We start from the raw sequence: 27,387 nt of genomic DNA, 5'->3' as shown, positions 1-27,387 counted from the left end.
CTGTTCTTTCCAACAATGATTTGACAGTTTTTAATGCAACCGTTCATGGGCGTAGACCACAGAGGGGGGAGGAGGTGGAGGGATTTATTCCACAAATTTTCCGGATGGGGGATGATGGTACGCATAACCTCCCCCCCCCCCGTCCAAGATATCAAAAAGAGTAATATACTTTATAATATAAAGTTTTTTAATCATTATTATTATTACTGTTAAAATAAGCATCATCAGATTATAGTAATTTATTATACAATGAAATTATATAAGAAAAGTCTATTTTCTCGCTCATTTCGCTAGCTCTCAATATTATATGTGGGAGGGTTTACAAAATGCCGGTATGTACATAACATTATAATGTTCATATGTTTAATGTATACACATACAAAACTTACAGATATAGAAACAAGGTAAGCAACAATATAACAGCAAGTAAAACATTCTCTTATCAGGAGAGGAAACAGTCGACAATGCTCTCGTTTACAGAACGAATTAGAATCTACATTCTCATGGAGGAACGTAGGCCTATTAGTCTCCTAATTCAGGTTGGGCGTCGATTTTCGAGAGCAAGTCGCCTTTTTCGCATCATTGACACGGAATTTTTGTAATATATGATACAAAGTGTACATTCTTGCCATCGCCATTTATTAGCAGATGCATTCGAATTTGATGCTAATTACTGGTATATCACACGCTATAGTTGGCGGGTGCGGGCGACTCGTAAATAAATTATCTTCAGCCGGGATTTTAAGCATAATATTGGCGGGTATAAACATCGCAGAAACGGGCCTTTTCCACTTTCGCTTTTTGTCCGCTCTATTGCGTGTCTGATGTTTACAGCGGTCCTGGATGGTGGATCCGAGGCAGGCTCTGATTAATTGCTGAAGCAGCTCGCTCCGACCACAATATACCGCGGGAAATCGTTAATGAGATGCTTGATATCGGAGTGGATAGCAATGTACCGTGTCGGCTGCTTCGTGTTGTAAACGTGAGTAAAATTCGAAGCATATTTGTCATTGCTGTTTATATAATTGTTGTATATCTGATATGTTCACATTCATGTTTATTGTACTGGCATGTGGTTTTCTCCCGGGGGGGCCACTTCCATTCACGAGTGGATACCATGCGCGACCATGGGGTCTCGAAAAGCACCCTAAACACGTAATTTCCATATTCTGGAAATGCACCCCTTAACAAGTATTAGCGTCTAAAACCCTACCCTTAACAAGTATTGGAAATAAAACGATACTCTTGGCAAATATTTCCTGAAATGAACCCCTAAACAAGTACAGGAATGTTTTATTGTTACGGGTCCTTCGGTCTTCGGCTTTACCTTATTTGGTTTAGTACGACCCCACCTTCTACACCTCGCGCAAATCGGACTCTAAACACGAAGTGTTGGGGCAAAAAGGACATCCTTTATAAAACATTTTAATTTTGTTTTATCATCCCCGCAAATTTGACCCTAAACACGTAATTTTCCTAGCGAAATAGATACCCTTTTTTCATTATTTTTGTGTTTTTGACACCCTTATCACGTTACGTACGTAACGTGCCCTATCGTGAAAAAGACATCCTTTTTACGTGTTTTTTTGGTCGCGCATGGTATCCACTCGTCAATGTAAGTGGCCCCCCCGGGGGTTTTCTTGTGCCCAACATTTGCTGTAAATTTGTATTCAATGTCGTCGTTTGTTTGTTGATGTTTATCCATACTCTGTAATCCGCAGTATACATCTCCCTTGTAATAATCCAATGGTGAATTTGTTTACATTCGCTTTATGATCTGAATATCGTTCCACATAGTGTGGGGTGAGTGCTTGTTTGGTTCCATGACATTTGCTCCGGCGACAATTTCTCCGATTGAAAATGTCAACTTTGAGCCAAACCTAAACCTAACCTCCAAAGCTGAATGAATTAACCCTAATACTTATCTTTACATTATAAGAACAAAACAACTCTTATATTCTTAACTCTCACTGTATGCCCTCTCATATATAAAGACGTACTATGTAAGACCGGAGCAATGTGGGAGGAGCAGATGTCGTGTAACCCAAGCGGTTGGGTTATGCTATAACCAAGGAACCGACTCCAGACCGATCAAAGCTATATTACGTTATTACGAATGGTATACAGTCGATCGCTTTGGAGTCGGTTTCGGTGGGGCTGTTTCCAGATCAATCGTGCCAATATGTTTTGTAAAATAATCGTTGATATGAGGACAATGGGAATTATTCGAAACAAGATATATTAGAAAAAAAAATGAAATGCTTTGCAGCCAGCAGGATTATAGTAACATTGATATTGAATTATCGATTGCACATTATGCACATTATTTTCTAATTTAAACGTTTTATTGATTATATTATATTATTTTACATCATTATTAAATCATTTCATGATGCAACCAGTGACGTACAGACGGGGGAGGGGGGCGAAGGAGATCTTGCCCGAACATTTCACGACCAAGAGAAAAGAAAAGAGAAAAGGAAAGAAAAGAAAAGGAAAGAGAGAATAGGGATGTGTGATCTTATTTTCTAAATATTATGTCAAAATCTATCACAAAATTTGATTTTTTTTTTAAATAAAAAAGTTTCGAAATCTTCATACATTTTGGTTCATTACGCCACTAGATGCAACGAATCCACTTCGCTGAAAAAAGTCTGTCTGTGTATTACGACATAGACCTTATGTTGATGTAGGTATATTATGTCCTATTTCTCTCATAAAATACTGCAATAACGCGAGATTTATTCTTATAGGGAAAAAGACTGTTCTAAGTTTCTTCTTGACCCTATATGTAACAAATAATTGTTATAAAAAAAATGCCTGGCCACTTCCTATTTCAAGATTTCTTATTCACCACTGCATATTCAACCAATGCTTAAACTGTTAATTTCTCTAAATAGCAAAGGTGGTATATCGTTGCCATGAGGGAGGCCACGATTTCCGACTCGGATACTGAGGAACCTACGGCATGTCTCCACATAAGGGTGACGTCATTATTTTGTATCAATAATCATTGAGATATTATACACTGCAAAAATGTTGAGTAAAATTTTGCTCAACATTTTACACAACGTTGCTCAAGGAGGCTGCAACTCAACTGTTGAGTAATAAATCACCAATATTGTTGGGTAACAGTTTCCACCAACAATTGAGTAATTGATGTCACTCAGATGTTGAGCAATTACAATTACTCAACAGTTGAGCAATTACAATTACTCAACAGTTGAACGTCTTGATTTAACCATCTATTGTGTAATGTTCATATCAACTATTGCTTAATTGCGCGTATCTTTTCTCAAGTGTTAAGCATTTCAATAACCATTTGTTGGGCATTTAAAACCCAGCAATTGCTTATACATACGAGGTTTCATTATGTGTTGAGCATTCTATTACTCATGCGTTGTGTTTTTAAAATACCAAGTATTGCTGAAATATGACATTTCATTATTTGTTGAGTATTGTCTTTCTCATTTGTTGAGTATTTACTATGCAACTGTTGCTGCGCCTAGTTCATTGAGCATCGTTGAGCATTTTCTTACTATTTGTTGGGTTTTATTTGGATATATATTGAGCTTTTATTTACTCATTTTTTAGGTAGTAGATCAAATTGTTGCATAATATGGCTAAATTATGGATTTTATTTTAGTAACAATTGAGTGTTTTTTTGTATCAACCTTTGCCCACTTGTAATATATTTATCAAATGCTGAGTGTCTTCGTAAGTATTTCTTTCACTTTAAACAGCACCTGTCATCAGAATTTTGAGCATTTCCAATTTATAACACAGTACACTATTGTTCTTCTGTTTCAGATTTTTAATAAACAAAGTCATGAAAACACACTACATACTTCATTCAGAACATTAGCATCATGGAAAGCTGAAACTTAATTCATTAAACCAAGTTTTCTTATACACCAAACTTGCTGCATGTTAGCAATATTGGACCTGCATAAAGAAAAAAAAAGAGGAACAACTCATAATTTGAGTGTTTCACATTTTTTACAAGAAATATTGACCTTTTATAATGACAAGAGAAGTCCCTTGCCTAATTTTGACATGCAATTGTCATGATCATCATTAATCTTGTGGGTGGTATAGTATGATGAACTCTATGATTGAGAAACATACAATTGCATGCCAAAATTAGGCACAAGACCAGACACACTGTTGCTTTAGACTATTTTTTTGTCATTAAAAATCATAATTTCTCGTAAAAATGTGAACAATTCAAATTATGATGCCTTTGAAATGTTGCATTATCACAAGGAGATCACTTAAATTTGATGAAAACAAATGATCAACAAATTAATGTTAGAACTAGTAAATAGGCTACAGTAACCAATGGAGGTATTCAGTTCTTGGATATACAAATTAACATGATTAAGTTATAGTCTCGACTGTTTCTGGTAGTCTTTTCATGCCGTCACTTTCACTTTAAAACAATAAATAAAACTACATCAATCTACAACCCCATAAAATAAATAAGTTCCATCCTTAAAAATGTTTTTACTTGTTTGTGGAATGATAAAACAGTTCTCTTTTTCAATTATAGGGGTAACTTCTTGAGTAAGTCACAACACTAGGCTCTGATAAAGTGTCACCCCAAACGCCAAAACAGGTATAACCAATCTGCTGTCCCACAAAAATATGATGTGACAAATGTAAGGGTTTATCAGAATAATTAAAGTTGTACCCTCTAAGTATGAGTGATCAGTATGCAGTAGTATGACCATACACCACTTTTGTTTGTAAGTTAAGAAATTAACTTATAAATATCCAAATATGAGGAACACACTTTCCTTGTTGCTCCTTTTCACAACGTAATCACTAAGTTTGATGAAAGCAAATTATCATCAAAAGCTATAAAATAGGCTGCGGCAAACAACTTAAGTATTCAGTTGGGCCAAAGCCAAAATTATCTTTTCTGCAAGGGACAGATCTTTAGAACAAATTTGTCAAATTTTTAGTTTAAATATGGGAAATTGAAATAATATCAGTAGGCCTATGCCAAAAAATCCATGATAACCTGATGCAATCGACAATCTTGTAAAATTGTCAAATACGCGGAACGAAATATTTTTCACCCCCCCCCCCTGTCATTAGGGTGGTGAATATGAAAAATATCTTTGAGACCACTAGGTACATAGTAGATCATGCTGAATAAATACATATTTTAGCAAAAAACATACATTTTTCCCCTGGAAATGCTTAATAAAGGTTATTTGTGTCAAGGTTGTAGAATTTGGAAGGCTTAATAGCTATAAAAATCAAAGAAAATCATTTTTTGGCCAATTTTGATGAAAAATGTGTAAACATGCTCAGATCATACTACATCAAATGAGCTTGAATTTTAAGCATAACCCCTGTTTTGCCCCCGTATAAGCCACCGTTAATCGCAGAAATTCTGTCCCTCACAAAATCTTTTTGACTCTACCACACCATATGTGACAATCCACTACAAAGGAGCACATAAGTCGGCCATGAATTTGTGACATAAACACACATCTTTCTGGAAAAATAGATTTCCAATTCTTTTTCTTCTCATTTTAATTGGTAGATATGAAGGTGATCAACAATAAATCACATCAATTAATATCATTGTTTATTTCGAGCTAAATGATCAAAATGTCTTGAAAGTTTTTGCCGACTTCAGTGCTCCTTTGTGGTGGATGGTCACATATTAACTTTACCAATTTTTTCTAAACTTTCTTACATGTGTTGAGGTAAATAATAATTGATACTTTGGAAAGTTACAACAAAATCCAGTAAGATTTTCCAGCCCCAAAACAAACTTTTGTATCTCAAAAATGTGAGGGACGGAATTCTAAGTTATTTTTTTCATATTTTTCATATTTTAGAAACACATTTTAAAATAGGGAATTTTTTCTCTTATTTATGGGCATCTGGCATACACATCAAAATGCAAAAAGAAACAAAAATAATTGGTCTTTCCAATCTGAAATGACATGCTAATTTACGTTAATATATTGGGCCATAGAAACACACTGGCAAAGTTTCAGACCAAAATTCTGTAAGATAAAAGTAGTATGAAGGTTTATTCATGAAATATTGGTAAAATATTGGCAAAAATTAATATTAATGAGCTGATTTTGCCAATTTTCCTCATAACTTGATCAAGTTATTGGCAAAAACAATAGAATACAAAGAATCTTTAAACAGTAATAACTCAAAAACCGTATGTCCGATTTGGCTTAAATTTTGGAATTAAGTTTAGTTTGGCTTGCTCTCTGCAACTAACCTGATTTGAACTTAAACAGAACAACTTGATTTTGGGTTTCATACCACCTTAAAGGTGAAATATCAAAACATTATGAAGAACGCAAATGATTTCCTTATCTCAAGGAAATAATAACTAACACTATAACAAAGGGTGTCACCTCAGAACAGGTATGTCCAAGCTGTTCCAAGCAAGTTGTACACATAAGTATTACAATGTACAAGAGTTATCGCCAGAGGGACTGAGTGTTTTGGTGAAGTTACTTCTTCTCTTTATAATGGAACATGTATGCTCTGAATTGGCGAACCTGGCTGTTTTCTTTTTGAGGACTGACATCTGGCTGTTGGTAGATAGCTTCTATGAACTTCCACACTGCTCGGCAGTCAACTTGATAATTCAAGTCCATAACAAAATGCACTTTATAGCACAAATCAACCGCCTTTAACAGTGATGGCTGTGGCAAGGCATGCCTTTCTAGGACGACAAAACACTGGGATGGCTGCAGCACACTTTTTTAATACAAGATGATGATGAAAGGTTGTGGTCTTTCAACAGCATCAATCCTTGATAAGTACTCTGTCACATTGGTAACATCCTGAAAACACAAGAATACAAATACAATAAAATGTTAGTTTCAGTGAACAAAGGTGACTGATCATAACTGGAAACAAACAAAACCTTTGAGGAAAAGGGTTGATAAAAAAGAAAAGAAATATACATCATATTATTTTTAAGCATCTCCATCTTTAACAATTGAGACATACTGAAGTTGTCATCAACACCGTTCATGTCACATTTTCTTAAGCAAATCATCCATGTACTCTACTTCAGACATGACATAGGAAACAAACCATCATCATGCACCTATTTTTTTTTTGGAAGAGAATAAAAAAGGTGGAGATCAGAGACAAAGATGGAACCATCTTGAAGAATATTTTTGGCACATCAGGTTCTGGTAGAACACATCATTCAATGGATAAAGTTGTCCATCCATGACAAAACATTTGTAACACGAAAAATATTACAAATAGTTTTACAAATTTTTATTCAAAATGTGAAGAAAAAAATCTTTTTTTGCTGACTCGGTACCAGGTATTTTCATTCACATTTCAATCTCAACTTACCAACTGGGCATCGATGAATTAATGGATAGAGTCACTTGTAGCAGATTTCCCCTTGCTTTTGCCACCACTTCGGCCCTCAAATATAAGCGGCATGAACATAAAAGCTAGATTGCTTTTCTCATCTGCAAAAAATAATGTTTCAAAATATAAATACAGACAACACGGGATTTTTGCCACCCTGGCCCATTCTGGCAATTACCAGAGTAGACACTAAAAAAAAATACTTGGGACAATTGCCAGAGTGGGCCAAAGTGGAAAATTTTAGAATTTAATTTTAGCCACACCTGATATTTTTTAATTGGGATCAGAGTAACAATCATCAACTGTGTGGCTAATCGGGGCAATTTTAAAATCTGCCACTCTGCCTCACTGTGGCAATTGCCAAAATGGTACAAGAAATGTTGCCAAAGTAAAAAAAAAATAGTGTGCCATATGCATCGCGGTTTGTGAATCAATTGACATCTATTGACCCCTAGATGACCTATGACCCCACCTCTTTTGGGGTCACATATGTACCACTACCCAAGGCTCAATGTGTCCAAGTTTCATAAAGATCCAACAATGTGGATTAATTTTTGCAACCAATCTTATAATTTTGACCACCTGGACCTCTAACGACCCCTAGATGACCTTTGACCCCACTTTAGTTGGGGTCACATATGTACCCTTACCCAAGGACTATTGTGTGCAAGTTTCATGAAACTATAACAAAGTATGTGGATTTTGCGACCAATCTTAAAATTTTGACCACCGAAAGTCATTGACCTGTAATGACCCCGAGGTGACCTTTGACCCCATACCTTTCATGTACAGACTATGATCGTAGCAGTCTAAGTCTCATACAACATGAACATGCTACAATGTCAATGATGTATACGTGCAATGTAATGATGCAATGAGGGACTGTCGCTGCTTCTCGAGCAAAGCTGTGGCTGTGCATCATGTCATGCATGAACATACGATGTATGTGAATGATTGAAAACACACTTTTTTCCTGTTTTGCACTTCTATTGTATTACTTAATCTGTCCATTAATTGACACAACTGTATTCTACGACTTGTATTGAACAATTATACACAACACTCACCTTCAAACGTTTGTTCCAGGCGTTCAAGCCCCCACTCCAACAATAACTCGTGCACCGAGGACGACATTTTTGCCGAAAACAAGCCGCGTGTGCCACCTCAGGCAACTGATTGCGTAACTTTACAGCAACGGTTGCCTAAGTGAATGTTTCTGGTATGAAATACGAACAACCAGTTGTAGAAAAACTCGCTAGTGAGTATCATTTGATAACGGTTGCTTTATTTCCATTCAACAGTTGTCGAAGTTGATATTTCTACTCAACATGTTTTTAGCAACAGAAATAATTCGCCCAACATTTTCACGAAGTTGATTTTGAAGTGTTGCGCAGCGTTGCAGATTCTTAACTTTCCCCCAACACCTTATTTTCTACACATATTGCGTGAATTTTAATCAACACTTCAAACAACAAATACTAAAACCACTTTCTGCAACGGATTTCACGCAACTTTTTTGCAGTGTAGAGTAACACGGCCTAGACCTCTCCTTTAATACTTCTCTTCTTTTTTCTCCATTTCTCCCTCTTTTTCCCCCTTACTTCTCCTTTTTCACTACTTAAAGAAATGAAATAGTGTCGGGGTAGTACGTCACTCCCCCATGATACGAAACGCCCCAAAGAACTACAAATAAGAATATGATGAATACTAATTGAACTGTAATTGGCTCCATTTATCGACGTCCTTTCACGTGGGCAGAGGAAGACAAATTCAGATTTACGACTAACGAGGACCAAGGAGGGAAATCCCTGTTTTTTACATTTTTTTTGGGGGGATCCTATATCACTTCATGCCTGTCACACAAAACTTTAAAGTTTAAACTTTAGACTTTCTAATTACCCAAACCACCAATATTCCTCGCCGTTATTAAGCGATGTTCAAATAGTTACGTTAGGGTATTACCGTAGTTTATTTTCAACAGCCAAATGAAAGAAGATTTACACAACAGATACCAATTTATCATAATTTCGAAATAGATAAAGTTTCAAGGTACATTAAGAGCCCTTATTTGTATTTAGGTTTCGGGTAATGACGGATCAGATTCAACTGAAGAGTACAAAACAAACCACATTCATTAATATGACAACGGTATACATAATTATGAATATGAGTCACATTTGAAAAAACATGAAAAGTTGAAAACCATGAAAATATAAAGTAAACAAGAAATCACTTTATTCGAGTTGTCACGATTTACTTTATATTTTGGATTTTATCATCTTGTTGTTATCTCATGGAATCTAATAAATTGTAACTTATGGTCAAATAAATTACGGTCCTCAATTCACTGGCGTACTGATGGGGGCAGATGGGGGGGGGGGGGGGGGCGGACTCGGAGCCATGGATCCCCAGAAGTTTCACGAAAAGAGGAGAAAAGGGAAAGAAAAAGAAATTATGAAATAGGATATCAGTTTCTGACAATTATGAGGAGAAAAGGGAAAGAAAATGAAATGGTGACATAGGATAACGATTTCTGACAATTATGACAAAATCTATCATAAAGTTAGATTTTTGTTTTAAGAATGTCAACATTTTCGCTCGTTCGCAGATTTTTAGAAATTTTCCCTCATATGCCATGTCTGGCCCCCTCACACTATTTGGCTTTAAATACGCCACTGACTCGTTTTCCATGCCTTAGGTAAACTCTAGTTTAATTGCCTCCCTGATCCTAATTATCGTGCCCATTTTTCTCTCCCTCTCCCTGTATATAAAACACGCACCTTTAATTCCAATTTTTAAATCAGCTTTAAATACATGATTGAATATGATCGTATTGCCTGGTCGTATTGGAACAAAAATAGATAGATAATCATAATTATATATAAAATCAAAGGCAGTAAAAGGTGCACCTGTTTTGATAGCTCAGGTGTAAAATGCGGACTGCCAGGATCCCGTAACCATGGTAACACAAAAGTTAGCGATTAATCGTAAGCTTGATTTTTACGATTGATTGTACATTGTAGTCAATGCAATCAATCGTAGAAATATGTTCTACGATCATTGCTTAAGCTTTGTGTTACGGGCCCCTGGTTGTATTTTTCAAGGGTTACTCAAAGCCTTACTAAACATCCAGGTGCACCAAGTGTTAATAACTTAAAACAATTGTACAGATTATTATGCAGTTGGTTGAGCTAGTGGTAACCCTAAGCACAGCCAGTTTGGTCAATATTACTTCTTCTTTTACTATAACTTCACCCTACTACTACTACTACTACTACTACTACTACTACTACTACTACTACTACTACTACTACTACTACTACTACTACTTCTGCTGCTGCTGCTACTACTACTACTACTACTACTACTACTACTACTACTACTACTACTACTACCACTACTACTACCACTACTATTACCACTTCTACTACTACTACTACTACTACTTCTACTACTACTACTACTACTACCTCTACTGCTACTATACTACTACTACTACTACTACTACTACTACTACTACTGTTGCTACTACTACTACTACTACTACTACTACTACTACTACTACTACTACTACTACTACTACTACTACTACCAGGCTACTACTACTACTACTACTACTACTACTACTACTACTACTACTACTACTACTACTACTACTTCTACTACTACTACCACTACTACAAGTCTGCTACCACTACTACAACCATTACTACTGCTACTCCTACTACTACTACTACTACTACTACCACTACTACAAGTCCGCTACCACTACTACAACCATTACTACTACTACTACTACTACTACTACTACTACTACTACTACTACTACTACTACTACTACTACTACTACTACTACTGCTACTACTACCACTACTGCAAGTCTACTACTACTACTACTACTACTACTACCACTACTACTAGTAGTAGTAGTACTACTACTACTACTACTACTACTACTACCACTACTACTACCACTACTACTAGTAGTAGTAGTACTACTACTATTACTGCTGCTGCTACTTCTGCTACTACTACTACTACTACTGCTACTACTATACTACTACTTCTACTTATACTACTTCTACTTCTAATTCTACTACTACTACTACTACTACTACTACTACTACTACTACTACTACTACTACTACTACTACTACTACTACTACTACTACTACTACTTCTACTACTACTTCTACTTCTACTACTACTTCTACTACTACTACTACTACTACTACTACTACTACTACTACTACTACTACTACTGCTGCTGCTACTACTGCTGCTGCTACTTCTGCTACTACTACTACTACTACTGCTACTACTATACTACTACTTCTACTAATACTACTTCTACTACTAATTCTACTACTACTACTACTACTACTACTACTACTACTACTACTACTACTACTACTACTTCTACTACTACTTCTACTTCTACTACTACTTCTGCTACTACTACTACTACTACTGCTACTACTATACTACTACTTCTACTAATACTACTTCTACTACTAATTCTACTACTACTACTTCTACTACTACTGCTGCTGCTGCTGCTACTTTTACTACTACTACTACTACCATACTTCTTCTTCTACTACTACTAACCCCAACCCTAACCCACCACCAAACACTATTGCTTCTTATCACAAATTTACATATCTCTGCTTTAAAGCGTAGGTGATTTTAATGCAACGTTCGATTTTCCTAAGATGCCTATACTAGGGTAAAAAAATATATTTAGAATATCATTAATGATAGCCCAAGAAAGCTTTACATTGTGTTGTGGTGTAAATATATATGATGATATGCATAATTGAGCTCAGGTGGTATTAACGCCTTAAGAGCTTTAATGCCGGAAGTTATCAAATAATGATTAACAATGTCTATATTTTGTGATTTTAATGGATTATATCGGCTTGGACTTTCCTTGGTTAGTGGTTGAGATAAAACTGACAGTAGGGTTCCATTATTAAAAAGCGTTGATGAAAGGGATGATTATACATGTAGCTTCCGTTAAATCAGTTAAGTCAATAAATAATATGTCGAAATTAGTAAATAATAATTGACTGACTTGATTCTAGTGAAAGTGTATACATATTTCACAAAATCATGGACCATGAAAAAATATTACACAATACAACAGTGAATAAATGCGATAGGTTTCAGCTATCGTATAATTGTATATCGCAAGGTTTGTTCTCAAAGAGATTATGTTTCTTCTCTCACTCCTCCTCTTCTTCCTCCTTCTTTTTCTTCTTCGTCTTCTTTCTTCTTCTTCTTCTTCTTCTTCTTTTTCTTCTTCTTCTTTTGTCTTCTTCCTCTTCTTCTTCTTCTTCTTTTTCTTCTTCTTCTTTCTTCTTCTTCCTCTTCTTTTTTCTTCTTCTTCTTCCTCTTTTTCTTCTTCTTCTTTCTTCTTCTTCTTCTTCTTCTTCTTCATCTTATTCTCCATCTTCTTCTTCACCATCTTCTTCTTCTTCTACTTCTACTATTCCTTCTTCTTTTTCTCTCATAACAGAGGATGATATTTCAGCTCCAATTTGTGAAGATATTATGTAATCGCACAGCCCCCACGATATCCCTTCTTCTCCTACTCATCTTGCAATAAATAAACGTTTTCCATCCCCAGTGTATATAATGTGTATGATATGCCATATACCCCACCCTAAAAAGCTTTCGAGACCACAAAGTTCATGTCCCTGAAATAAATGTTAGTAATACAGGCTCTGAACGATTTTGTTTTGGTTTGGTTTTATTCAATATCAAAACAAAATACGTACAAACAAAAAATGAATATAAATATATAAACACTTTAAAAGATACGGATGAATCACTTTATTTAGAGCCATTGAGATCCAATACATGTAGATTAAACGCAGGTTGCTATACGGGTGCAATTGTACACTTTTAAAACTAGGAATAAAATTTTACTCAATATTGGGTAGAAAGGGAACATGTATGTTTGATGGGTATTTTTTTAAACCTCACATTGGGCTATTTCAAAGCAACATTGCGCAAAATTAACAAAATATTGGATATATTTTTACCCAACCAACATGTATGTTCCCATTTTACCCAATATTGAGCAAACCTTTTTTAGAGTGTAAATGGTTGGTAGAAATTTATTTTATATTTAGGCGTATTTGCATGCTGAAAATGAAGCATCAATTTCTTACAAGTATATTATATTATCGATTATGAGTCAAAAGTAGAATCTACTTTATTAAACGGGAGACGGGGCTATGTCTTGTTTGGTCATGTTAATTAGACCCTACAGCAGCATTCAACCACGCATGCATAATTAATATACCATTGGTACATCGGAATATATATCCCCTACATGCAGAAGCTGTTTCGCAGATTTTAATTAATGATATGTTAAAGGGAAGGTTCCATTTTTGGTTCAGGAAGGCGAAACAAGTCGGAGTTGCCCTTAATTAGTAAGCTGTAATCAGTGGTAATGTAGTGGCGCAATGCACCAACGATTTTGAAGGGCTTCAGCATTGTATGTTTTGAGCAAAACGTCTAAATAATCGCTAGCGAGCGAATCGACTTAATCTTTTGGGAATGAGGATCAAATTTGGGGATAAATTTCTACATAATATTCAGAAAATTATATTATATATCAACCTTTCCCTTTATTTTCTTGAACCTCCCCCCTTGGCCTTTTGCTCATTTGCTTGCTTGTTGAAAGCGGGAAAAAATGATTTATTTTCTGTAACCCCTCCCACTGTGAAATCTTGGCTCCGATTTTGTCTACAATAATCGACATTGGAACATGCTGCTAAAAGCAAGTGTTAACTGAGAAATATGATTTTAAAATTTAAGAATTTATTCTCGCTGAAATCCGCTTTATGCATATTTACTCATCGCACCATATGGACATGGAGATACAAACACTCTCCGTGATAATGGATTTTTTCAAGTATGCTTATTTGCATTTTAATAACGTCGGGTTTGTGTTATGAATCTAGAGTCAGGGGCACATGAACATGATAAAGATATGTTAGTTATTTCAGACTACGTGTATTGTTTTTTATACTCTACTGATTTTTTTAATTCATCAGTGTTCTGAATATACTTCTTTCTTAATCACTTCTAACTGACTTGACCTGTATTTATATAATTTCGTTCTTGTTTTTTTTTAATCGACTTCAAATCACTTGTGATGGTAAAAACATAATCAAAAGTTATACGCCCTATTTAATCGATCATTTTAATGATTTTCTTTTTCCTTCGTATCCCCCTTTATTTTCTTCATTTCATGCTTTTTTTTCATTTTATTAACTGTTTGAAAAAATCATGGGGGGGGGGGGTCATCCCGTTGCCCATATATTGCCTCCCCTGGGGAAAGCATTGGTAATTTGTTTTCGGAAACATGTGAACAAAAGAGCAAGGCGATCGAGCTGGAATCTACATCACATTGTTAGATTTTATATGCAGGATAACGTGCGAAATGAAAATTGCGGTGTTTGAGCCATTTTGTTCTTGTTCTCCACCTAAAGGTATGGCCTATAAAGCCAGCAGTATTCCTTGACTCGTTCCCATTGACAAAATTTGTACCGCATTTCGACGGAATCGACTCAAATATTTTATTAAACAATGAAATGCCTTGACCCGACCCAAAATTTAGTGACTCATTACAATCCTGTCTATTACCCCTCCCCAGTGGCGTACCTAGGATTTTCCACAGGGGGGGGGGCAAAATCGGCCGCCCAAAAAAAAAAAAAAAAAAAAAAGTATTCAAGCTCGTAAGGGGGGGGGCATTAAAGGTCTTTCAAGCTCGTCAGGGGGGGGCAGTGATATGTATTTTGTATGGGTTGTGGCTCGTCAGGGGGGCAGAGTGCCCCCCTGCCCCCCCCCGTAGGTACGCTAGTGCCCCTCCCCCAAACCATGTTGTTGCCCCTGTTCTTAAGATCTGACATGTCTGACGAGGGTTATCCGTCTTACAAAGAGTAGCGATAGATCTGATAATAATACCACAATTTGGAAAGCGACTACCTAAAATGTACTTTGTTCAAAATGTTTTCTAGATACGATGAATATTCATACATTCATTGTTTTTTGACAATTTAGTATGCTCCTCTTCGTTAACAAAAGGAAATTGTGCGAGTATCCTGTAGGAAAAATTATGACATTTAATGGTTTTCCATATAGTAGAGGTTGATCAGATAAATCACAACTCTATCATTTGTCTATGTTTTATGGTACGTCATTTACATGAGCTGCTGATTCAACGTGATCCAGTGTGCACGTGCTTTATAAATGTGATGTTAAACATAAACATTAATTACTTGAAGGAAGTCATAAAAATGGCCGATTGCACAGTTATCGTATATATTTAGAACATTACTCAGGTCAATGTATTCAATAAACTATAAATGCTGGGTCCAAACGTTTAAGATGAAAAGTCTTCTTTGTACATTGCATCAGCTACCATAACATGAGTGATTGGTCCATCGATGCCAACAATTGATATCAATCTTAAGCACATTGATTATTCAGGTACGGTTGATTGTAAGATCGATTAGATTTTTAAATTTAGTCTATTCACATGCAGTCGACTATGAATTAAATACTTGAGTTTGATTGTACAATGATTGCAGTGACATGCAGATAAGGGGGGGGGGGGGGAGGGCTGGGGGCGCTTGCCCCTTAAATGTTTTAATACCAAGAAAAAAAATAAACGTAAGAAAATGAAAGAGAGAAGGGTGAAATATAGTAAGTAATATTATTCTCTTAATGTTATATCAAAATCTATCCCAAAATAGAATTTTTGTAATAAAAATGTCGAAATTTTTACTCGCTCGCAACTTTTTGTAAACAAAAATTTTTCCGATACGTCAAATCTGGGCCCCCCTCAAAATTTTTGGCTCATTGCGCCACTCTATGAGCGGTTCAATCTTTTGATGTTACATCGTCAGGGTAAAATGAGTGAAATTTTGCAATTTTTAACTCGTGCACATGTGGGAGCCAAAACATACCCGCGCATCTGTCTTCATTATGTAACGAACATAATAATTTTATGCGTGATACGGGTGGCGGTCGTACACACAGTTAGAAATGGAAGATGGCGCCGGGGAAGAGGTGGTTCCATTTATTGAATCAGGGGCGGATCCAGGATTTTCGAAAAGTGGGGGGAGCACAATTTCCTGAGGAAAAATCTGACAAGCAAAAAAAAAAAAAAATCCAAAACTTCTGTTCTGTTTTAATAGCATTTTTACATTAGAAAATTTAAATAGTGTCTCTAAAAAAGGGAGCACGGGCCGGCTTTGTCCCCTGGATCCGCCAGTGTTGTGAATATAGGCCTACAATGTAAAAACTGAATGTTAAATCAATAATTGAAAGGTTGGAGGAATGACAATCTTTTCCAACCTTGCATAAAGCTGAATCCAACAATTTAAATGTTGGTCAAACCATTTAACGTGCAAAAATTAGAAAAGGTTGCCACCCCTCAAACATTTCAATTGTTGATTTAACATTTCAGTTTTTAGTGCTATACAATAACATTTTCTCACATAGACGTCTTGCTTTTATACAGCTACATAATGATGTGCTGATTCTTGATTGATGGATTTTATGTAAAATGAGGACGAGTTTGTAGAAATTGAAGGTAGGTTTGTAAATTTGCAATACAAAAACAAATACAATTGTGGTATAGAATATCTCTTTTTACTTCTTATTGACAGCTGCTATCTTCTTTTGCTGACATTACCTTATCATGTGTATTTCATAACTATGCAATAGTTGTAGATTATCCTTATATCACGAGACCTACTGATACAATTCCATGCACAAAATTGAACAGTTGCATTTGTGTCATTACTCATTTCCCAATTTGGTGCATTCCTCATTTACTTTTCATGTCTTAACTACAACTTGGTGCAGTAGCGAACGCAGGATTTTTTAAGGGGGGGGGGGAGGGTGAGGTATCAAGCTGAATGAAATGTTGATAACCCCCCCCCCAAAAAAAAAGGTCTTCACCTCCAATTTTTGGTCGCTTCCTATCCCGCAAAAAATTGACAAGGAAAAAAAAGGTATTCAATAAAAATTTTAGGGGAGGGGGGGGGGGGGGAGGGGGGGACATGGGTATCAACAAACTTAAGGGGGGTTGAACCACCCCTCTGCGTACGCCACTGACTTGATGTAACGAGAAAAATGTTTCAATTGTGTGTAGAAAGAGATTTCATCAATATATCTAGCTTTAGCATCATCACCACCCTCCGAATTCTTCTTCTCCTCCTCTTCTTTCTTTATTTCTTTTTTTCTTTTTCTTCTTCTTCTTCTTCTTCTTCTTCTTCTTCTTCTTCTTCTTCTTCTTCCTCTTCTTCTTCTTCTTCTTCTTCTTCTTCTTCTTCTTCTTCTCCTTCTTCTTCTTCTTCTTCTTCTTCTTCTTCTTCTTCTTCTTCTTCTTCTTCTTCTTCTTCTTCCTCCCCCTCCTCCTAACCCCCTCAGTATTGCCTCATCAATGTAGTAGCATCATCGTTAGCATGATGCTACTACATGATGCTTCAGGCCCCACTTATTTCCAATACATACAGAAAATGGTAAAAATTACCATTTAATTGTGATTTTTTGGCATAGTCAGCCCCCCTCCCCCCGACTGAGCCACTTTCGGCTAAGCCCCCACTTCACTTTCAAAACCACTTCGCGACCCAGGCCTGTATAACGGAGACGAAAAGGCACACAATATGGCCGAACCCATGTGTTTAATAAGTACACTCACTCAGAGTCAATTAAGTTCGCTTGAGTTGTAGGCTTTATAATATGCCACCATGTCATTGCTCTCAATGGTCATTCGATTATGAGAATGGTTTCGAGAAAAACCATTCTTAATTTATTATTAAAAACATTATAAAATCACTGGCATACATCAAACGATCATCAGATCAAATGTATAATCTTACTTTATTGACAAAACATGCAAAAAGGTAGATGCAAAAAAACGTCGAAAATTCTTTAAATTTCAAATCATGCTTTAAACGTGTTATACCCCCTCTTGTTATTATGATTTCAATTGTCATTCATTCCAAGTCCTTTATTTTGAAATGTTTGAAGTACTTAAAATTCAACATTTTACTTTTCCTGGAACACCTGGTATGTTTTTTTCTCCTTGGGATTATAACAACGATTAGGAAATGCTTTAAATTACCCCAAAACCATATCCAAATACCCCAACAAAATGATGGAATATCAATCAGATTGTCGAGAAACATCTAAATAATATAGGATCATTAATGTTCGACACGTTAAACGGTTAATATCCGACCATATGTGTTAATCAGGAATGTACGCTGCAAAGTTCCATTTGTTGCCTTTGCCCACTGGCGTACATCCTAGCGGCGAATGTATTTTGTTCAGGGGGGTCTATTGTTTCATCCCCCACTTGAATAGTATGACATTTCTTCCTCTGGATTTTTTTAATAAGACTTTTGTAATGTAAGCCAATATTTTTATGAATGAGACTTTAAAAAAAAACCTTTGCATATGTTATTACTTTGTATTTAAATCTTCCAGTTTGATTATATTTCAACGAAAACAATCCCATAACATTAAGACGTACCGCATTTTTGTCAACACGTTTAACGAGTACCGGTATATTTAACGAAGGCTGCCTTAAATAGTTTTATTCCCGCTCCAATAAATGAACAATAGTAGTTAGATTTGACCCGACCTTTACAAATGTTCTAGAAATGATGGACACATTTGGTGAATTTCATACGAAGGTAACGGTGAAACAGTAAATAATATATTTTTTTTTTATAGCTACCAGGTTATTTCTACGAAATGAGTCAAAGGGCACCGTGTTAGTCATGTTTTTGGAATATGATATTCATTTGAATGATTAGTTTTGAAGTACACTTAAAAGTAAGGTGAACATGGTGAATGTTTCTAGAAATTCATCCCGTTGACTACCGAATGCTGTAAGTCCCATACGCATTGCACAGGTACCATCCGGTTCCAGTACGCGATGGGTTAACCTGTTTAGACTATGAAGTTTGGCGGAGGATCAGGCGGTCATGGGTGCACTCAAAATTACAGGGGATCAAATTTCAAATACCAATTATGTACTTAATAGTTGACCTAGAATTGGCGTCGTGACATAGTGGTTACGACTCTCGTCTTTCAATCAGAGGGACGTGGGTTCGAATCCAAGCCAAGGCATGTTTTCCTTCAGCAAGAAATATACCCACATCGTGCTGCACTCAACCCAGGTTAGGTGAATAGGTACCCAGCAGGATTAATTCCTTGAAAGCTCCAAGCGCCTTTAGCAGCTGAGGATAAAGCCGAGGAAGTATATGGTGCACCATTGAATAGGAAACTAGAGATAATCGGCCCCTTCATAAATGCTATATAATTATGATTATTATTACGGGACACTTTTCATTAAAGAATTATATTGCGATGTAGGATGAAAACATAAAAATGATGTTAAGATCAGAGAAAGAGAAAAGCAGGAGAATTTTGTAAGACCAATTTCAAATTCCCAAAGTCTATATCAATTGAGGAGCGAGATCGAATTCCTTCAGGCGTGGTGCCATGGGGGGGGGGGGGGGGTGGGTAGGGAACATAACAGGGAAAAAAAGTGGGAGCAAAAGAAAGTATAGTGTATGAAATACGAAGTTTGTACCATCTCACTCTACCATTATTATCAAAATGCAAGAAAATGACGTCGACTTTTAGTCGCCTTGCCCCCCTATCGAAATATCCTTGTGCCGCCTCTGAACCCCTTAGCCCACCCCTCCCCCCTCTCCCGTGGTGCCACCAATAACGTATAACCGATTCGAAAAGTCAGGTCGGCGCCACATAAACGAAACAGGATGCTCGCAACATACTGACATAGAAATAAAATAAGTCATATGATCGAAGAGGTCATTAAGTTTTATTTTTTTTCCTGACGTATCCCGTACAGAAAAAAAGGACAGGACTTTTGCTGGCAAGAAAGTCATCAAGCACTTTGAGAAGGTTCGCTACATCGTCAACATCATCCTTCTCTGCTCTGTTATATCCGATCATTGCCTCAAACTTCGACTATTTTGTGATCAAGAGAGCACTGAAAAGCATAGGTAAGTTTGAATTTCGGTTTTAGATCATCATGTCCAAGAAATCCGGCAAGAAATATCGATATTAAGGAAATTCGATTTTAAGTTATTTTCAAAAAGAAAGGGAATAGACAGGAATAAAAATATGGAACATAACATAACTATGTATAGTAACTGCAGTTGTAGGCCTATAAGAGCTAGTCTCAATATAAATTCACTAATTATCAGAATTTAACGTTAACGGAAATTTGTTGATAAACTAAGAATTTCTTAATAATGTGAGATCATTCGTCATGAAAAAAAATATTTTCTCAGATTAGTTTACGTACTTTCCCTTTCTTGCCTCCATAACTCAATTTCCCATGTCTTCAATAATGAGAAGTAACAGACAAAGGTAACTGGGCCCTTTGAGAATGTTAAAAGTGAAATCAAGGTTCCCAATGTCTTTAACATATTTTAGACATCATCATTTTTGTCCGACAATTAGTCAGATCTGAATTCTTTCCTTGATTCTGACTGGCTGGGAAGCACTGTAACTATGGTAACTGTCGGATAAAATGGGACTTGTCGGATACTAATAAAACATCCGACAGGTCCTTTCATGAAACGCTCCCCAGAATAATACAGCACTATCACTGGCGGATCCATGGAAGGGGGGGGGGGGGCACAGCTGGTATGTAACCCTTTGAGAGGCACAATCCAAATTTGTAATGTAAATATGCCGTTATAACACAGGTGTCCCCTCCCCCTTTTGAAAGCGATGAATTTTTTTTGCTTGTCAATTTTTTTCGTGGACGAAATGACCTTAAATTTTGGGTGAAAAACTTTTTTTTGTCTATAAAATTTTCCCCTCGAAAAAAGTGCCCCTTTTGTAAAATCCTGGATCCGCCCCTGAGCACTATTGCCTGATAGAGTAAACAGGCACATTCACTGAATGGCGGCTGTAGTATTGAGCCTAGTAAGGGGGAGAGGGAGGGTCGTCTCTTTCTTCAAACTTTTTCTGACTAGTAAACCACCCCCAAATCAATTATATATCTTATGCCGTTGGGTGTGAAAGGGTAGAACGTTAATGTTAATCGCCAAGTTCTAGAGAATAATCGTACTTTGTGCTTTGTTCATTTTGACAGATCTCGAAGAGGAAGCGCACAAGGACAGTTGAATCCGAATGCGATCTTCAAAATCTTCTATAAACAATATTTTCTTTAAATGAATCGGAAATATTCGTCGCTGCCAAATTCGAAACTTAAGTTTCGCATACTCCGCCATTTCGGAAGAACTATGGCGCCGAACAAAGGTAAAAACCATCAGGCATTTGGTACACAGAATTTTGCATTTGAAGAAGATGACGGGGTTATTTCTTGCAAGGATAAATCGAAACTGGTTCCAGAAGTCAAGATTCCAAAGTGTCAAAAAAGTTTCAAAGGCAAAGGAGGCAACGTAGGAATCTTAAACAACGCGGTGGAACTCTTGGTTTCCGCCGCAGATGACCTCCGATCTTGCGCGGACTGCATCAACCGCCAGTTTGACACCACCCACGAAAAGACAACATTGGTCTCCCAGTCCAGGATTTTTAAAATCACACGATTAACCGAGGCATTGTTATTGATCAAGGAGGTGATTGAACGGCTGATGGAGAGTCTGAGTGTTCTCGGTCCTGCTAAACCAGAGAAAATCTTCACGCCAGTTCTGATAAATATGCTTACAAAGGTAAGAACAATATCTTTGTTACAATAGGAGTTTGTCAGACCTTTCAAACTTTGAAGGGTCTTACTTCTGTGAAATGGAACAAAGACCCTTCAAAAAGACCGAATATTTGCAAAATCTTTCAGCAGTCCCCAAGATAAAAAAAATATTGGTGTCTATGGAATGGGTCCAAAAACCTGAAATATCATCTGGCATGCTGCCAGAAGTCTTTGAAAGACCTCTTTAAAGTATAAAGATCTCCGAAAAACTGAGAGACCACTTACAGAACTTTTGAAGACTGACGTACCAAGGCCCCTCCGAGAGATCACTGATAGACTGGTCGACAGTTATGCTGAACTTGATTTTTCAATCAACGGCTTTTCAACGGTCTTTTTTGAGTTTTTTTTTATACAGCAAAGTCATTCGATGATCTCCATGCATGTCTTTCACTGGTCTTCAATCATGGCAATGTTCTCTCATACAGTGTTTCAGTGATCTCCCTAAAAATGACAAACTGTCAAAAGATGGTATGCATACAAAGACATTTGAAAGTTCATTGAGACTACTAAAAGATTGCTGACCGACTGCTGAAAGACTGATTTGAGACTTTTCAACCAGTTTTGTAGCTAAAGGAGACCAGGAAGAGCTCTTAAAGAACAGTCTAGAAACCCGAAAGACATAGGAGATCATTGAGAGTTCATTGGAAAGACATTTGAAAGGCCAAACAAGTTTCATGGATTTTCAGTGGTCTTCAAGCAGCTTTCAAGGTTCAGAACAGTAAACGGTCTTAGGAAATCGGTTTATTTCAGTTGTCTTTCAGTAGTCGTTCAATTTGGTATCTTATCTTTTCAGAGGTGTAATTAGCCTTTCCATCATGCCCCGATAGCCTTTATGCTTTTTTAAATTGCAGAGCTCACTAAAAGACTGCTGATAGGTCATTGACGAATCATTGAAAGACCAGTGAAAGACATGCAATACATGCATCGCCAAAAGACAAGCAACAACGAGTTATATTTGGGGGTGTTGGTCATGGAGTATTTCAGTATTTTTAAAGTTCCAGTGATCTCGGTTAGACAGTCAGAGATCTTCACTGACCTTTCTAAGATGTATGAGTGTTTGCTAGATAATCTTCCAGTGATCTCTCAATAGCTTGTCAGCAATCTTTAAGCTCTCCTCAAGGTCTTCAGGTGATATAAATTGCTGAGGATTTTTTATTTTTTATTTTATTTTTATTTTATTGTTTATTTTATTTATTTATTATTATTATTATTATTATATTTTTTTTTTTTTGGGGGGGGGACTTTCATTTTCTAGGGAACGGTGGGAAAAACGCATTCCTCTGTTCTTCATTTCATTTCAATTGTCCCTAATCGCAACTTTACCATTTCTGTTCTTTCTTAGGAGTCTACTCAAGTGGAAAGAATCTCAAAAAATATGTCAGCAGACAAAGCCGAAAGCAGGCGACTTGACCACGATCTACGGGAGATTCGAACGGTTATCTTGAGGTTAATTGAGGCATTCGAACCGGTGCGACAAGCCGTCTTCCGACCTGACCGCCGGGGCGACCCCGACAACGATCGCGTTGGGAACAAGACTCGCGAGTATCTACGGACATTGGATATCTACTGGCAAGGATTACGGCAGGCGAAAGAGACCCTTCCGAACGAACCGAATCTTCCTTATGTTTACGATGTTGCCAGCCTGGAAAATGACCGCAATTCAAGAAATTTCGGGTATGAGCCGTTTGAACCGAGGCCCAGAAGATACTGGCCGGTGTAAATCAATGTTTGCATACGTCTTCCATCAATATTACTAATAGATCTTATCCATGATAACACGAAAACATTTTCGTGGTATAGAATTAAGCCTAAACGAAATGGATTTGTCGAAGTTAGGACAAAAATCATGTGAATGAATGAATGAGTGGTACAGTGTACCGAATCTTGCAAGCAACGCTACCATAATTTTCTGTTTCTGTTTATGGTAACTCCCCCGGGTAACTCCCGTAGGAACTTGGCAGGACAGCGTTTTGCTGGTAAACGCCAAGCTGGCAGATAACCAATTACCTAGAAAATATTTTACTTCTAGGTTAATCAGTCATAGTGGCTGACGTTATAGAAAACAGATATTACTCTCGGGCCTTTTTTTTCAAAGCGGAGACACTGGCAGAGTTGGGATTCGAACTCACTACCTTGCGATTATGAGTCCAATTCTCTAACTACTGGACCACACGTCCTGTAGGCATGCAGTTTCAGACGGAATCCGAGCTAAAAGCTACTCACAATCGACGTTAGCGGAACATAATTCCTGATCATTGGAAGCACCTGACTGGTAGATCGCAGTTGCGTGCGCCAGTGTAGTCGTCTGCATCAAAATGCATGCCTAATGGAACAACTGGAACTGGTATTGCGGTACAATGTTACACTATCAATGGATCCCTATCGTGATTTTCGAACGACGGCAGTCTTGTAAAGCCAAAACACATTTTATCTCACCTTCACCACAGAAGCTGGAAAGGAGTTTTCACATTCTTGAATTCTGAACATAGTTACTGACTGTCTCTAAGTTATTATTAGGACGTTTCTGGATTATACCTAGGAAAGATGGGCGCATGCTCTACATAATGAAATGAGTCAGAAGAGGTATTGAACCTAGCGAATATTCCACTAGGTGATATATAGCTGGTACATAGTTAGGTCAGGATGTAATTGATGGGTCTATCACCGTTTTTGTTGTTCTGTTTTGGCCTTGTAAGTATAAACATTATAATCTAAAATGAACAATGTGATGACTATTGTGCCTTTGGTTATATGAATATTTCAAGAGAGCATTTGATATTTGAGCTGAATGGGTGTAAATACTGACAGATGTGGGTTTGTTTTCAATACCTCTAATTACTGGCGTAATGTTTGTTCGCAGATTCGAATATGTTCAAAGAAAATAGAAATGATGAAAAAAATTATACTTCAGAATTAGGGGGAAACAACCAAATTCAGCATTATGTATGTTAAGAAAAAAACTCAAACCCAATAATGACATTTTCATGAAAGACGACCGAATCGAGGTAAATTATACCGTTTAGTAATGAAGGTGATGTCGTCTATGGTTTAGGGTATAGTCGCAGAGTCAGTGCCTCGCAGATAGATAATTTGAATCCTTTCCATTACATCTATGTCGCATTTGTCGTCAAATCAATTGTAAATGTATCGCATGACTTTCCACATGCAACACTCTTAAATTCATCTCCATTCTAAGGTCTACCCACTGATATAAAATGTTTCTTTGAATGACAAATCGCTAGATACTACAGTCACACCAACGAAACCGATTCCAAATCGACCGATATCAATGGAAATAACTTTATACTCTTGGTCGGTCTGGTGTCCATTTTCCCGTGTTATTGTGGCATGCCTTTGGCTACTATGTCTTGTTCTTGATTTCTGAAAGTGCCGAATAAAATAGTAATAATAATAAAATGGAGGCATATTCAATATGCAACATTGTCCCTTATATATGTATAACATCATATACATAGAATCGATACCACAGTGTTACGTAATAACCGAATATATACATTTGTGCATATAGGTAGTTGTATTGTGTCAAAACATTCCTCGAAAGTAGTGGGTTGATATTTTATTATTTCTTTGTAATTTAAAAGGAAAGAGTGGCAGTGAGTTAGCCATGTCGTGATGTGTTATAATGTGGGACATCGTTTGGTATTGTGTAGGGGTGACACATTACACGTCACGGCGCTGTCGATTCACGTGTTACCTGTAGCAAATCCCCTGTTGCAAGTGGTAATAACATGTGTGTGTGAGACACGGTACACATCGCCTGTTGCAATCAGTGATGGTAACGCGTGAATGACATGTTGCTGATCACCACTGGTGATATGGTAGCGGTATATCCATCGTGGGTGATGAATACCGTCTGAAAGCGTCTTTGATGTTTCAGAATCAAGTGATCTACGATTTGCTCTCTTTCAATGCCATGTGTCTTCTGGCAGTAACTCGTCTATTGTTAAAGTGGAAAATCATCAAGTTAAGGAGATTCCGATAGAAAACAGTATTTTCTACAGCAGGCAACCAGGGGCCCGTTTCATAAAGGACTGGAACTACATGTTGTAACTTTGCCATTATGGCAACTATACCATGGAAACCTTGATTATGATTGGCTGCTGAGCCCTGTTACAATGGTAGTTGCCATTATGGAAAAGTTACAACAGTTGTAAGTCCTTTATGAAACGGGCCCCAGGGCTATCAATTTTCATAAATTTGGTGCAAGTGATTTAAACTTTAAAAAAGACTACTGCATTGTAAATTATAGACAAACTGAATAGAAACGGGTGTAAGGTAATTCATATATCAAATCAAGAGTATTATTGTAAAGTCATTTTGGTAATGGTTATTGAAATAGAATATTGGTCCAGATAATACAATTGACGTCAAAAAGATTTTGTTAAATTTATACTTTATATTCATGACATTGGACAGATGTAGTAGGGGAGAGGGAGAGAGAGAAAGAGGAGATATGGAGAGAGAGAGACACTCACACAATAAAGAGAAGGGGGAGAGAGGGGAGGGGGGTAAGGTGTGTGGGAGAAATGAGAACAATTACCTGGGTAGGGGAGGAGGAGAACAAGAGAAAGAAGAACAAGAAGAAGGATTTTTGACATCAATTCAAAATCTCGGAATTAATGTAAACTGCCAATGCCAATTTCCAACTAACAACGGTATCAATCTAACAAAAGAAGCAATTCAGCATTCTCGATATCCTCCATGTTCCGAATACTGACATTAATATTTTTAAGTAAGAGAAATCACGTCAGGTCCTCTCATAACAGCATAAGAAATCCATTTCATATAGAGGGCAGTATTACAGAAAAGGGAGTCATGCTAAATTGACATGATTTAGAAAGATGTATTTCGCTTGGGCAATATTATGAAAACTCGCAGAAAGCTGAAAATTAATCGTTGGAACCAATGTTTGTTGTTGTGTCAATTCTTGTGATCATTTTTATATAGGTGATAGAAGAAACCGATAGAAAAAACCCCAAGAAAACAAGAAGTTTAGGAGGGGGAAACAAAGAAAAAAAGAGGAAACAGAGGTAAATAAGGGAATGTAAATGGTGGAGAGTAGTAAACTGAAAAGGTTAGGAGAGCTACTGAGGGATGCAGGGAGATATATAGATATATAACGTCGATATTCAGATAGATAGATCTAGACAAAGACATAAATGAGGGGGATGGAGTAGGAAAGAGATAGAGGGAGA

The 27,387-nt window shown here is 36.9% G+C and overlaps 1 protein-coding gene and 1 pseudogene across 1 annotated transcript; one reads left to right on the top strand and one right to left on the bottom strand.

The window, feature by feature from the left end:
* Positions 1–393: 393 nt before the first annotated feature.
* Positions 394–27,347, top strand: LOC129278457 (uncharacterized). The gene is made up of 4 exons (XM_064111282.1): positions 394–982; positions 20,300–20,453; positions 21,557–22,136; positions 23,514–27,347. Exons 3-4 carry the CDS (start codon positions 21,636–21,638, stop codon positions 23,889–23,891), a joined length of 879 nt encoding a protein of 292 aa, XP_063967352.1. The 5' UTR covers positions 394–982; positions 20,300–20,453; positions 21,557–21,635; the 3' UTR covers positions 23,892–27,347.
* On the bottom strand, positions 3,814–8,517 carry LOC129281710 (uncharacterized; annotated as a pseudogene).
* Positions 27,348–27,387: the final 40 nt, after the last annotated feature.

The sequence above is a fragment of the Lytechinus pictus genome, chromosome 16, assembly GCF_037042905.1.
Source record: "Lytechinus pictus isolate F3 Inbred chromosome 16, Lp3.0, whole genome shotgun sequence".
NCBI classification, from domain to species: domain Eukaryota; kingdom Metazoa; phylum Echinodermata; class Echinoidea; order Temnopleuroida; family Toxopneustidae; genus Lytechinus; species Lytechinus pictus.
The sequence above is the reverse complement of the archived record's forward strand: the minus strand, read 5'-3'. Positions and strand labels throughout refer to the sequence as shown.

Coding starts and splice junctions, on each gene's coding strand:
- LOC129278457 (XM_064111282.1), top strand. CDS start 21,636: ATGAATCGGAAATATTCGTCGCTGCCAAATTCGAAACTTAAGTTTCGC. Junction 22,137..23,513: donor TGATAAATATGCTTACAAAG/GTAAGAACAATA, acceptor GTTCTTTCTTAG/GAGTCTACTCAAGTGGAAAG.